We start from the raw sequence: 14,536 nt of genomic DNA, 5'->3' as shown, positions 1-14,536 counted from the left end.
AGGAGAGCAAAAATGAAGGCTAGAGGTAAGTCAGGGGGATTGGCTTTATGGTGGAAGGAAGAGGTGACCGTGACTATCTTGTACTCATCAGTAAACTTGATTCATGTTAGAGCTAGTTCTCCTGGATTGAATATTCCAGATTATATTACTTTCATATATGGTGCTCCTAGGGAAGGTGACAAGGAAATTGTCTAGAGAAGATTGAGAACCTTGGCTTGGGGAGTTGATGGGTCATGGTTATGTGTGGGTGATTTCAATGAGTTGGGATCTCAGCAAGAGAAAGAGGGAGGTAGACCCGTCTCTCTTCGAAGAATTGTGAATTTCCAAAACCTTCTTGATGACCGTGGATTGATTGATCTGGAATTCAAAGGCTCAAGGTTTACTTGGTGCAATAAAAGATTTGGAGCTGCTAATGTTAAAGAAAGAATTGACAAGGCTTATGGTAATATACAGTTTAGAGAAAGCTTTGAGAAAGCTCAAGTCTTCCATTATGAGCCCATTAGGTCTGATCACCACCTAATTCTAGTTGATTGTTGTTATGTCGAAGAGAAGGTTCCAAAAATGTTCAAGTTCAATGCTATTTGGATTAATCGTGAACATTATAAGGGAACTGTGATAGAGGGATGGGTGGGGATGGAAGAAGCCTGTTTAATGATGTTGAGGATTTTGTAAGACGAGTAGGCACATGTCGTGAGACGTTAATCTCATGGAGCAGGAAAATGTTTCCCAATAATAGGAGACTGATTGAGGAATTACGGTGGAAGTTGGATGAATGCTATGAAGGGGTATGGACTGAAGAAAAAGCAGGTAAAACTACTGAGATCCTTAAGTTGATTGAGGAAGCTTGGGACCGTGAAGAACTGTATTGGTGGCAAAAGTCTAGACTTAATTGGATAAAGGATGGGGATTGTAATACTCGATTCTTCCACACTACGGTAATTCAAAGGAGGCAGGGGAATAAAGTGCTAAGGTTGAAATCTGATGATGGCACTTGGATTGAAGACTCTGCAGGTATTGACAGCATGTTTGAAGCCTTCTACAAAGATCTTTTTGCTTCCAAGGTGCCTGAGCATTTGGAAGAAACTCTCAGTTATGTTAAAGAAGTGATCACTGCATAAGAGAATACTGTGTTAACTAGTATGGTGTCTGACTCAGAAATTGAAGTTGCTGTGTTTGATCTAGGTTCCACTAAAGCTCCCAGGGCTGATGGCTTTATTGCTCTTTTCTATCAGTCTGCTTGGACTGAAGTAAAGAAGGAAGTTTATAAGATGGTAAGGGGTTTCTTTGCAGGGCATTTGAGTATGAGAAACTTGAATCTTACGCAGATTGTTTTGGTACCAAAGTTAGATAAACCTGAGACTGTCTCTCAGTTCTGACCAATTGGGTTATGCAATGTTTCTTATAAGATCATTGCAAAGATCATGACGGCTAGAATGAGAAACTTGATGAGTAAGTATATCTCGGAGCAGCAAAGAGCCTTTGTAGCTGGGCGGGTAATCCAGGATAATGTGATTATAGCTCATGAAGTATTTCAATACCTGAAAAGAAGGAAAGAAGGAGTCAGGTGTGACATGGCCTTGAAAATTGACTTAAGCAAAGCCTATGACCGTGTGGATTGGGTCTTCTTGATGGAAGTAATGTTGAAGATGGGTTTTTGTGTTAAATGGGTCGGATGGGTCATGGAATGTGTCACTTCAGTAGAATTTGAGTTGCTAGTTTTTGGTAGGAAAGTGGCTCGAATTAGTCTTGATAAAGAGTGTGGCAAACTCAATCCCAGTATACCCGATGTCAAGTTTCCTATTTCCAAAGAAGAGCTGTAAAGAAATTGATAGCTTGATCTCTGATTTTTGGTGGGGTCAGAATGATAATAAAGGAAAAAGGATTCATTGGAGGAGATGGGGTTTAATGGCTAATGCAAAAGAAGCTGGTGGAATGGGATTTAGAAGCTTTCAAGCTTTTAATAAAGCTTTACTAGCTAAAACAGCTTGGAGGTTGATTCAAAAACCAGATGATCTTTGGTGCCGTGTTCTGAAGGGTATCTACTTCCCAAACTGTAGCTTTATGGAAGCAGTGAAAGGCGGTAAGGCATCTTGGTGTTGGATGAGTATTATTGAGGGAAGGGAGCTTTTGAAGAAGGAATTATTCTGGAAGATAGGAGTTGGTAAAAATGTGAGAATTTGGGGAGATAAATGGATACTAGGATTGATAGATAATATGCTTGAAACTATCCCCCAAGATGAAGCTTTGAGAAAGCTGAAGCTAGAAAATATCATTAAGGATGGAAGGTGGGATCTCAGTAGCATTACCAATTACCTATCAGCTGTTGAGAAGGAAATGATTCTTAAGGTTGATGCTTCAAAAGTTGATAGAAAAGATGAGGCAGTATGGTTGTTATGCAGAGACGGGAAGTACAATGTTAAATCTGGCTATCATGTAGCTAGAAGAGAAGAGGAGTTCGCTGTGAATTTGGGAGTTGGAAGTTCCTATCAGACACCGAAGCAACTATGGCAGTGCATCTAGAGCCTACACGTCCCTCCAAAAATTAAGCAATTTATGTGGAGAATGTTGAATGATGCTATCTCAACTAAAGATGCTTTGTTTAAAAGAAGATGTGGCTGAGATAACTTGTGTCCAATTTGTGGCTCTGAAGCTGAAACTATTGAACCTTTGATTTTGTTCTGTCCTTGGGCTTATCGGTGCTGTTTTGGTTGTTCCCTGACTTTAACCATTCAAAGAGATCAAGTTACTTGCATCAAGAATTGGTGTGAGGAAGTCCTCCTAAGGAATAAGAATGTCTCTGAAGAAGGAAGGGCTCTAATTACAGCTCTCTGCTGGGGTATTTGGAAAGGAAGGTGTGACTGGGTTTTTAATGCAGCAAAAGTAGACTCTGAGAAAGTAGTAATGACTGCTACAGCGTTGGTCAGAGAGGTATGGGGTACTTTGGCTTCTAATGCTGTTAGGACTCCTAGAAGGGAAGGTGGGAGAGTGGTAAGGAAGATCTCCTGGGAAACTCCTCCAAAAGGCACTGTGAAGATTAACCCTGATGGTGCGTTCCTCAAGCAATCTCGTCAGGCAGGAATAGGAGTGGTTTGCAGAGATTGGAGGGGGAACTTCTTAGGAGGATTGAGCTGTAGTACAGAGGCTTCCTCTACGTTTGATGCTGAGTGCTTGGCTCTAAAGCAAGCTATATTGATTAGTGATCGTTTTTCTGATATGAGAATCTGCATTGAAGTAGATTGTGAGGAATTGTACAAGGCAGTGTTGGCTGGCACCACTGATGACGTGGAATGGTAGGGCGTAGATTCTTTGTCAGATGCTCTTAATTTGCTGAAAGATAGGTCCAATGTGGTGTTCTCCTTGGTGGCTCGCTAAGGTAATCATGTTGTAGATGTTTTGGCAGCTAGTGGAAGCAGGAGGGTGGGGCCCAGTGGGTGGCTTCTTGAAGCACCACCTTCCCTATTAAAGGTTCTGCGGACTGATTCTTACAACAAAGGAAGAGCTGACCATCCTGAAGGTCAGGTGACTGCGGACCGTGAAGGTATTGGTTGAGCTGCTTTAGACTTTAGGTGCTCTTTCTTTTGAATTGGTGGCTGTATTTTCTTTTGTGAGTTGTGTTCTAGGTTGTACTTAGGTTTTTTTGAGTGCTTTCTTGGCTTCGGCTATTGGTGTTTGTACTTGATTTTTTTCTATTAATAAAATGGACTTTGTTTTGTCAAAAAAAAAAAGACTAATACATTAATACTATTTTCGGTCTTTAATATAAGACCTTATTTGATTTTTATTTTGGTCATAAATATAAGACCCCAATCCACTTCTCATATTTATTCATTTTTTTCCAAGATAATCTTTTTAATAATAATAGTACTAGTCAATATGCTTGCTTAGTAAGGATATTTTAGGAAATATAACACATATTTGTTGCAAATAACTAACTTAACTTCTTTCCTTAATCTCCTCAAATTAGTCCACTAGCTCTTATAAATAGGATTGGAAGTAGTATTATCCAGACAGCTTATAATGGAAGAGCTGACTCAATGGAATTGATATACTGGGTCACGACTCACGAGTCAAACCTCACTACTCCTATTTGCTTTCATTTATTCCTAAATTTCTCATATCTCATCATCACGCTTCATGCCTATCCATTCCTCGCGATTCCTATCAACTATATAAAACTCTGAAACGCAAGAAGCTAACGTTATAATAAACCAAGCCTCTTCTTCTTCTTCTTTAAGTGTCTATGAGGATTGAATCACAGATGGTGAAAAGGAGAGAGGAATTACCAAAAGGACATTTAACGATCAAGGTGGGAGAAGAAGGAGAAGTGAAGGAGAGGATAGTGGTGGCAGTGAAGTACCTGAACCATCCTCTATTTGCTGAGCTCTTGAAGGAGGCCGAGCATGAATATGGCTTCTCTCAGAAAGGACCCATTATTATTCCCTGTCCCTTGAAGCAGTTTAGGTACGTTCAGGGCTTGATCGACAGCAGCCAAAATTCCCTCCATTGCCATCGCCGTCTTGCTGCATGCTTCAGGCTTTGATTTTTAATCCCTTTATAGAAATCATCACTTGTAGGTATAGCTATTTATGCAGTTCTGTGTTGTTATATACTCAAAACTCATCAAAAAGTTTTGTGAAGTATAAATGTCTCTATAAACTTCATTTGAGCAGCAAGATTTGCTTCAATATTGATGAGGTCATGAAACTTAGCCTATCAACTGAAAAGATAAACTGATGAATCTCTGCAGATGGATTCGGTTTTTTGTACCATAACATTCTAAAACAAAATTCAGGTGCACCGCATGGATCATTCATTAAGAGCAGGCTGCCTTGCAAACAAGGGACGATGATTCCATGGAAAGTTTCTATCTTTTTGCTTGCAATTTGTAATATGTTGTCATTCTCTGTTATTAAAGGAAGAAACTTCAATCCCGGTCCTCCCTCTCCCTCTCCCTATCTCTTTCGTCTTTAATTTCCCCCCTTTGCTTTCGCTTTATTTTTATGATTATTCTTTCCTTTTCTTTTCTTTTTCCTTGTCATCTGTTACGAGAGTGGGGAGTGTTATTAATTGATAGTTATGCACAAGTAAGCAACTTGCTGCAAATTAAAGGAACACAACGATTTTTGAAAAAGAAAACACGAGACAAATTACGACACAAAATATCGTCCCAAATAAAAATCTGCTGTGCCTTGATGGTGATGAGTCCTCAAAATTTAACTCACACAAACTTTTACAATACACAAAAAAAAAAATCTGCAGAAAAAGATGGGGAGTTGTATATTATATAAAGCCTTGGAAAGTAGAAGGGAAAAGAAAAAACAACCTACACAATTTGATCCCCTTGAAAAGTTGCCCATCTTTGTTTGTTCATTGAATCTCAATATGGCTGAGCAGCTTTGTTTTAATTCCATAGATATTTCTCCATATATTTTAAGAGAATTTCAAAGTTACAAAATTAAATATAATCTTTTAAAAAAAATTCAAACTATTATTTCACTTATGTATTGTACAAGAGAGAGGAAACCTTGTTGCGATGATACAAGATATGTTTGCAAATATTCCGCTCACTAGGAAAATGTCTACGTATTTTCAAAGTTGTGTATCGATCACTTGGAAAATGTCACTAACCAAATCAAAATATATTATTAAAAAAAAAGAAAGAAAAATACTTTTTTTCCCTAACCTGTGCTTTCATTTCTCGGATTGCATCGACAACTCTCATGTGAAGCGATCACGTGAAAATACGTTTTTTTCTCCAACCATCGTGCTTTTTTTTTGGGGGGGGGGGTTCAAATCCAAATCATCTTTATGAGTTGCAAATGTAAGCAGCTAAGAGCCCATTGGTCGGTGACGCGAATCTGGCTTGATTTAGGGGGGAAAAAACCTACGTCAGGTGGAAAAGAGGTATATAAATATGAAAAGACTAATACGCTCGATGCTTAAGATTTTAAATCAAGATGCGACATCAAACTGACAAACTCTGTTTATACACAACTATTTTTGTTGTTGGTTCAGATCATATCCCAGAACGTCGCAAAAGGTAGCAAGTTTCTGTCTTCTTTTGAAGACCTTCTATCTCTCACTGGATGGAGAAACAAAATCGCTAGTATAATGTTAAACCCAGCTAATAATTTCTTGATGTTAAAACTTTGACAAAACTCAAACTAACCAATGATAAGGATTTTTATTTAAACAAATTACAAGCTTTAGGGGATTTTTTTGGGTCAAGTTTTAGAAGGCGAGGCAAATTATTTACATATAACAGAACAAATTCTGTAATTTAACCTTTATGCTAAACATTGAACAATAATGATGATAATATTGGAATTAATATTTACAGAGAGGGTAAATATTTACATTTTTACACGTCTTATAGTGGGATGAGGTAGCTGGATGCAAAAAAATTGGTCATATCGTCCGCCAACTTAGCATCCCTTAAACTATAGATTTAAGATTGTTACCATTCTGACACTTTCTGACCTTCAACGAGAACCCCAGCTGCAAGTGCAATGCATTAATCTCACACCAAATAAAAAATAAAATCAAGAATTACCATCGACAGATTCCGGGTGCCTCTGTTCTGCTCAATGCTAATACTTCTTCATACTTAGAAGCATATACAAAACCCCATAACTGCATGATTGAACCAGTGCCTGGCTAGTTAGATATTCTATTTGGGTCGATATCATCAAAAGGTGACAGTGTGTGTGTGTGTGTGAGAGAGAGAGAGAGAGAGAGAGAGAGTTAGGTGCATCTACCTCTACTTCCTTAACTTCAAAGTCCTGAGAATGTGCAAGGCAAGGATTTCCATAAGTTTCTGAGACTGAACTAGACCCGTTCAATCTGGAGCACGGATAACAAAGTTGGGGGAAAAAACCGAAAAAGATCATATCAGGTAAATGATATCAACAAAAGGAATGATAACAAGTTTGACAGGGGTAGATAAAAGATAGCATAATGTAAGATAGAATTCTTACAGATCACCGTCCAAATAAAGCGCAAAATGACCTCCCCCACCAACTGCTAGAAAGTCAGTGGTGCAGAGTGTGAAATAGCGGTTTACCCCTGCAAAAATTGTGGCTATTTTGAACATAGCTGGTTGTTGGCAAAAATATAATGAAAGAAGGAACATAACTAGTCAACAGAAGTAGGTTTAGAATCCCAAATCCAGGGCAAATCAATTATCCATGGATTGGGTCTAAAATGCCATCCATGGTTTTGCCAAGTCGCAACAGTATGTTTTATAATATAAACAATACCTCAGTCTAACCTTGAAAAACTATCAGAGTGTAACCAGACAAAATTAATCTATTTTATTTGCTAGCAAAGCAGAATCAGCACGCTGTAAAAGAGGGAAAAAGAAGATCCTATTTTTATATAAATCAATAAATATATACCTGTTGGACGATATACAGTAGGATGGCCAGTGGCGTCTGTGAAAACAAATGTATTATTTGTTCCCTGTATAAAATCTAATGTCAACAATATGCAACATGAAACAACAATAAAAGCAAGATGGCTAAAAGGGAAAAAAAGAAGAAGAAGCAACAATGCAAATAAACTGTAGAAAAGTATTAGCATAGTTTGTGGGGTAAGAGAGTTCAGGCATGACCTGATATTTTCTCTTGCTTGATGGCTTTAGTGGTGCTTCAACCAAGCCACCAAAAACTGCACCTTTGCGATCTCCAACAACCTGGATAAGATAAGATCATTCTGAGATAAATGAAAAGAACTTACCCTGACAAATTAAAGGACTCAAGAATTCAGTATCCTTGTTAACTTGCAAAATAATGAAGGTTAGTGTATTAATCTGAACTAAGCACTTTGATTTACAGGTTGAATTTAAAATGAAGAATGACTTTAAATTGAAAGGCTCGGACAGTTAAACCGGTAAGCTTACAAGCATGGAACATTAACAAGTACAGTAAACAGCTGCAACCATTGAACAGCGATGAGACAGGACAATTAGAATGGTTGGTAATGGCACAAGGTTCTACACAGCCAAACATCCATACCAAGTTATCAAGGTCAAGAATAGGAAATGTCATTGATATTGATATATGGTCAGATCACCATTAAATAGCATGACCTACCATTAAAGTTTTAAACAATATTTTGAAATAGAATTCACATATAAAGTAAATAAGAATCGACTATGATGCAGAATTTCAGTCATATACTCAATTTGCCAATATAACCCACTCTCAGTAAACATCAAATTGTCCGCTCAGAAAAGTCAATTTTTGCTTTTCATTTCTTAAGCGTAGCAGCACTAAAATGGACTCATGCTCAGGATTTATATTGCTCAGGGGTGAGAAAACCATACCAGCAAACTCAAGCCAGGCCAAAGCATGCTTCTCCTGTACAGAGTTGAAAGTGATATTCCATGCCTCCATGTACTGCAGGAAGTGATTAGAAAGGTTACAAAAAGGCTTCACGATCATTATTTTGTTGTTGGAACTTAAAAATAGATTCTTGCTTGCCCTGACAAATCTTCATCCTCATGTTACCTATATAGAAGCATCCATTTCCTCCCATGAATAAGAGCTGGAAGAGAAGCATAAAGAACATTTCGTATTTTCTCTGAAAGGAGCACTGAAGGTTCAGAAGTTTCTGAGAGACCATCCAATGATATTTGCTCTTCCTTAGGTTCAGTATGGCTCATCTCAACACCAGCTAATTGGGAACCATGTCCATCATCTAATTTCGTTTCAACATCAACCTTGCGCTCTTGAGAGCGGAATCTAGTGATTCTTGCAGCTTGGTTGATAACTCTTCCAAGTGATTGCTTACCCCTAGATAACAAACTTTTCTTTCCACTACTATTTTCCTTCATGGCTGAGTCAGGTGGAGGCATATCAGTTCCACTCTTATGGTCATTTTGCCCATCTGAGTTTGCATTATCTCCAGAATATGAAGAAGACAAGAAGGAATAGAGGAATGCAGAGAAGGATGAAGTGTCAGGGCCATCAAATAAATTCTGGTTGCTATCCCGATTAGTTGACTCCAAATCAGTTACATTTGATGTGTCCACGGCTTCCTATGTAAACAATCAGCAGTCAGATTTTAAAAGGAAATCCCTCTTAATTCCAGTTCAGAACAAAATTTCCTAATGCAATGAGCGGGGAAAAGTCATACAAAGGGCAAGAGAGAAATACGAACACGCTCTATACATTTTTTTTTTTGGAAAAAAAAATTGTATGGCCAGATGTACAGAGCTTATCCTGCCTAGGTAATAAAGGGCCAATTCACCAGCGAAAATGATATGCAGTGTCTCTATAATTCAATGGAGGGCAAGAGAGGAAAGAAGTCCATAATCGTAACCAAGTAACCAAAAATCAAATGGAAATTACAATACAGAAAAAAAAAGAAGATCATAGATTATGACCAATTTGGATGAATAAAAGGCCAACGATTTGATCAGGGGAAGGAACAGAAAGATCCTTCAAGGTAAATGGGACAAGAAATAGAGAGCAAACGGAAGGCAAGAACTTACAGGAGGAGGAGGAGGAGGAGGAGGACCAGGTTTAGAGGGTTTGTCAGAGATGGGGTTGAGTATACCAGTGGTGAGATCCGACACAAAGTGAGCCGCTTTGCTGCGCAGTGATTGCTTTCTTCCCATTTCTATATACTGCAGAAGATGCTACGAATTTCCACCTCAAAATCTTGTGTTGTGGTTTGCGAACACAATCACATTGGCATCGTCTTTAGACAAAGATTCCTATATTCCATCTTCCATCTTCCACTTGGGTTTCATTTTGGGACAAAAAGACCACAGATCAGAAATATACGGCGACCGGCGCCGAACAGGGAAGAGAGTAATGTTGAAGCAACAAAATCGTTTCTTGTAGGTGCAACAGCGCTTTCCAGTCGACGTGTCATCTAACACCTGCAGCTGGTAATAGTCGTCAGCCGGCTCCCTTATTTTTATAATTTTATGGGTCTGATTTGGAAGGATGCTTCAGCCAGCTGAAGCCAAACCTTTTTCCTTTGAGGCCGAACTATTTCGTTTCTGCGTAATAATCCAGAGTTCGATCACGTAACGTCGGTGAAAATCGAAGGTGAAAATTGGTAATTTATGTTTACCCTGCGAATGCAATCTAACGTAACTGTTGAGGAAGCTCAAGGTTAAGGCTCTTCAATCATGCTTGTTTACCTTTTTTATGGATACAGCATTCAATTTAAAAATTAAGGCAAGGTAAAATTAATATTTAACATTCGACTCCAGTTCAACTCCATTAGTTGTCATATTAAAGAAGGAGAATTAGGTAACGTAAAGGCCGTTAAATATAGAGAATAAGTTTAAAAAAGAAAAGAAAATGAAATTATCCTCAATTTTTCGTGCATATATCTTTATGTTGAAAAAAATAGACAGAGAAACGCTGGTCAGCGATAAAAAGAGAATTCAGGAAATGATAATGATATTGGATACTTCTGAAACAGGACCTCAGTAAAAACGAATTTTTTTTTGGCCATTAATAAGAATGAATAATTAATCAAATTAATCGATTCCGTATAATTCTAATTATAAAAATACAATGTTATTTAGTTAATTGTGTAAAAACTAAGAATATACATTAGATGTTTTAAATATTTATGGAAACATTCATAATAGGCATTCGGATCTAGTAAATTGTTATTACGATATTTGAACCTGAAATATATTTTAAAAAAAAACCGAATTACTACATAGTGTTAATAAATAAACTTTTTACTCTTCAATTTAAAAGGACTATCTGTTGGTTTTCTTTTTAAATATAGGTATTTTTTTAATTAGAGGCAATTCTATTCAAACATTATCAAACATTAAATATAGATATTTCTCTCAATAAAATTTTAAATTTTAATTCACTATATTATGAAAATTAAACCCTTCTACTAAACCAATGATTCTTTGGTTTTAGCAGATGGGCAGATGGATGGGGATGCTGTTACCCACGTTTCATAGTTTTGCGTTCGGGCCCCGATGTTTGAGCCAAGCATCGAAGTATTGGACCGAACCTGTAGCCTGTAAGCTATTTCAGATTAAGAAACGGGGCCATGAGAGAAGTATAAATCTATAAATAATATCATTGCCGACGATGCAAACATCAAGACTCCATGGCCCAATGGATAAGGCGCTGGTCTACGGAACCAGAGATTCTGGGTTCGATCCCCAGTGGAGTCGTGATGCACTTTTGAAATTTTCATGAGCACTCTTTGTCGGGGTTCATTTTCCTTATGCATGCTTTCTTTTAATTTGTTGTTCCAAGTTTCCAGCCAACTGAAATGGTGAGAATTAAAGTTATGAGACAGAAATGAAAGGCCAGTTATATATATTTCTGCCATGATGTTCTTCCAAAAATCTCTTGTTTGCCGCTCAAGAGATCAAATATGGGAAGTCACTCACCATAATGGCTACGCCGCCATTGCCAAGTAGTCGTTATCCTGCAGGATATGTATGCAGGTTTTCTATTACCTACGTTTATCCGCTTGAAACTAAGCTATTTGAGTGTTAAGAAAACTAAACTCACCTAATTAAACTTGATTGTATATAATATTTTTCCAGTGTTCTCATATCTATGTCTTGCTCTACAAGACCTTGTGAACCAACATCTGGAAGTAATTAACCGAGTTCCGACTTGTGCATAACCCTCCTTGCTCGCTTGTAAATTAAACATTCATGTCAATACGTGTTATTTGTAAATGTCAATAATTTCTTTGCACGCAAGCGAAAAGAGAGAGCACAAACAGACGAAACACAGAAACTTAACTCTAATTTGTTGCTTTTTGGTAGTTAAAGAGAGAGCATACTTTTTTTGTTCATATTTATAGGTACAAACCATCAATGTAAAAGAGGATGTATTAAATAACGCTAGGGTAAAAAAGAAATTTTAAAAAAAATTGTTTTAAAAAAAACCATGAGAATCACAAAACTGCAAATCAGGTATTTTGCAAAAAATTTGCTGTTATTTGCCATTTTATTGTTATCAAAACCTATGTAATGGGTTCTGATTTGTGATTATGTAGTTTTCATGGTTTTTTGTTTCAAATTTTCTTATAAATAATGGCAGCACCGCAGGACAGGAGTACATAACAATTAACAAATATTCTAAAGTAAATTGGCATACACCCCCACCACCAACCCCTCATTAGTAAATATCAGCAGTGAAGTACATGGAACCTTCAAGCCATCTTCGGTGGAAATAGCTGACCTGTATGCATCCAGTGATCTCGCCCTAGTGTTAGTCACCACCACCAACTTCCACACGAGAAATGTCGATTAACTCATTTCATGATTCTTCACTATATTTGTACTTGATTATTCTATTCGCCAAACTAGTTACTACGTGCAGCTTTTACTATATATACGGATGCTTTATTTTTCTTTCAGCATATCATAATCTAGTGCTTATAATTATATATGCATATATTGGATAAGATGAGCATTTTCAAGTGTCCATTTTGATAATCTATGAATGGGATAACAAGTTTATAATGACTAGATTGTCTTTTTTCAAAAAAAAAAATAAATAAAAATTAACTAGAGAGATAGAGTTAAGGAGACTACATAGGTATTTGGATAAAAACCCAATCATAATTTTAAAAATAATTTCACGATATACAAAATATATATATGAGAGGTGTTTTGTCTCGATTTGAGTGTAAAATATGAATGATAAAAGAGAGGTGTATCATGCATAATTTCTTAAGGATAGTTTATATTTTATGTTAATTAAATTTCTTCACGGGGGATTGTTTAAATTTGGCCCAAAAGAAAAAGGGAATTTATAAAACGATAATAAAATTGAAAGAACCGCAGAGTTATTATTCAAGAATGTCAGCAAGGCATCACTTTTTGGGGGACAGCGGGAGGTGTTACAGATTTTGTGGAGTGCGCACTTTTCTTAACGATGCTTCCGTGTCATTTCAGTTGCGGAAATCTATTTTCCTTTTGGCGCTGCCACGCAGTAATCATGAATGGCACATAATCCCCAAGAAAACCAAAAGGATTTACCCAATCCCCTCCCCGGTTTCTTTCATAAATTGGTGTGATTTAGCATGATATGGTACTTATTATAGTGTTGATATTATTAAGATTGGGGGGATTGATGCCAAATCTGAGCAGTAGCGGTAATACTCCTCCGGTTCTTAATATAGGACCTAATTATTGAGTTAGTTTTTGTTCTAAATATAAGACCCATTTCTCATATTTATTAGTTTTCTCTAAATTACCCTTATGAATATTCTCTCAACTATAATCAAGTAGAAGAGGAAGATGGGGTATTAAGAAAGATGATTATGGTATTTTAGAAAAAATGTGTCACATTTCTTATAATTAACTAACTTACCTAATTTCCTTAATCTAATCAAATTAGTCAAATAGGTCTTATATTAAGGACGGAGGAGTATAAAGACTTTAGAATCGATGCGACGCAAAGTAAGGAACCTGCGTTTGGAATTCACAAAGTAAGGCCTAACACTTGTTTCTCCGAACTTATTCACGCGCCATAAGGCCATAACCATATGCTTCTCTTAATAAATAAACACTAATGATTCCACAACACGCCCCTCCTTTCCAATATTCTCCTCTCCCACCATCCTTCCCTGCATCTTCTCACAGATTTCTACCCCTTTTGATGCTCTTTTTTCCTTCCTGACCGTATATTTTCAGCACTATAGACACAAATTGGATGCCTCTATGCCGCCCTTTTTGACATTTTTTTTAATCATCCTCCACCCAACGAAATAACATGGCAAGTACATAATTTGTTATAAAGTTTATGCTAATTAAACTAAATTAATTTTTTTAGTGTCTATTTATTTATTTAATTATTTTGTAGCTTATGAGTTTAGATGCCCTTTGATCGTTGGATTGGAAAGCGACGAAGAGGGTACACAGAGAGGGAGGGAAGGGAGTCGCGCAGCAGACGATGGCCTTGTGCTCCGGCGCGAGGGTGGGAACGGAAACGAAAAGGACATGTTTGGGATTTAGTAAAATTCTCCACAAATATTTGACACCCTTGTCCAACACCCGCTCACCATGTTATGCAGTTATCGCAGCGCCCCTTGTCTCTTCATTTTGCTCCCTCTCGTGTCCGACTTCGCTCTCCGCTTCACCTTTTCTTTTTTAAAAAACCATGTTCTTTTTATTTAAAATTATTAATAAATTAAATGCATCTGAATCAATAGATGCCTTACATGAGAAATAATATTATTGACAGGATATAACCTCGCTTATAATGCTTCTTCTCCGAATTGCAGATTGAATTTAATTTTCTAGAAATCTAATAATCATCAAATTCAAAGGCAGAAAGGAAAAATGAATTATTTATAGTTAGAATAAAATTAGGAAGAGAATATACAGAGGATATTGATAATGGAAATGGAAATGAACTGAAAGTACGAGAAAAGTAAATGTGAGGGTGCGTAGGGGCAAACAGTGGGTGGCCACGTAAGCACGAAATAACGTTGGTACGGCTCCCTGGACATGTTTCACGCCTGCTGTTGCCTGTCTCACTGACCATTCCCGTCCACTCCCTACTCACCGCCCACG

General features: G+C 37.2%; 2 protein-coding genes and 1 non-coding gene across 3 annotated transcripts; 2 read left to right on the top strand and 1 right to left on the bottom strand.

The window, feature by feature from the left end:
- Positions 1–1,421: 1,421 nt before the first annotated feature.
- On the top strand, positions 1,422–1,820 carry LOC114736195 (uncharacterized). The gene has a single exon (XM_028923967.1). It carries the CDS (start codon positions 1,422–1,424, stop codon positions 1,818–1,820), a length of 399 nt encoding a protein of 132 aa, XP_028779800.1.
- Positions 1,821–6,251: 4,431 nt separating this feature from the next.
- Positions 6,252–9,915, bottom strand: LOC114736192 (oxidation resistance protein 1). The gene is made up of 8 exons (XM_028923965.1): positions 9,497–9,915; positions 8,511–9,040; positions 8,327–8,399; positions 7,613–7,693; positions 7,398–7,461; positions 6,978–7,065; positions 6,759–6,843; positions 6,252–6,633 (listed from the first exon to the last, which is right to left on the bottom strand). The coding sequence occupies exons 1-8, from the start codon at positions 9,620–9,622 to the stop codon at positions 6,550–6,552; spliced, it is 1,131 nt and encodes a 376-aa protein (XP_028779798.1). The 5' UTR covers positions 9,623–9,915; the 3' UTR covers positions 6,252–6,549.
- Positions 9,916–11,094: 1,179 nt separating this feature from the next.
- Positions 11,095–11,167, top strand: TRNAR-ACG (transfer RNA arginine (anticodon ACG)). The gene has a single exon. It is a non-coding gene; the product is annotated as a tRNA-Arg (tRNA).
- Positions 11,168–14,536: the final 3,369 nt, after the last annotated feature.

Source organism: Neltuma alba, unplaced genomic scaffold (assembly GCF_004799145.2).
Source record: "Neltuma alba isolate B1F8T4 unplaced genomic scaffold, ASM479914v2 tig00013318_pilon, whole genome shotgun sequence".
Taxonomy (NCBI): domain Eukaryota; kingdom Viridiplantae; phylum Streptophyta; class Magnoliopsida; order Fabales; family Fabaceae; genus Neltuma; species Neltuma alba.
This window is presented reverse-complemented; position numbering and strand designations above follow the sequence as displayed.

Bases quoted from the DNA above. Each gene is read 5' to 3' on its own strand.
- LOC114736195 (XM_028923967.1), top strand. From the start codon at position 1,422: ATGACGGCTAGAATGAGAAACTTGATGAGTAAGTATATCTCGGAGCAG.
- LOC114736192 (XM_028923965.1), bottom strand. From the start codon at position 9,622: ATGGGAAGAAAGCAATCACTGCGCAGCAAAGCGGCTCACTTTGTGTCG. The intron at 9,041-9,496 runs GTAAGTTCTTGC...TTGTTTACATAG, and splicing joins CTCCTCCTCCTCCTCCTCCT to GAAGCCGTGGACACATCAAA. The intron at 8,400-8,510 runs GTAACATGAGGA...CACTTCCTGCAG, and splicing joins AAATGGATGCTTCTATATAG to TACATGGAGGCATGGAATAT.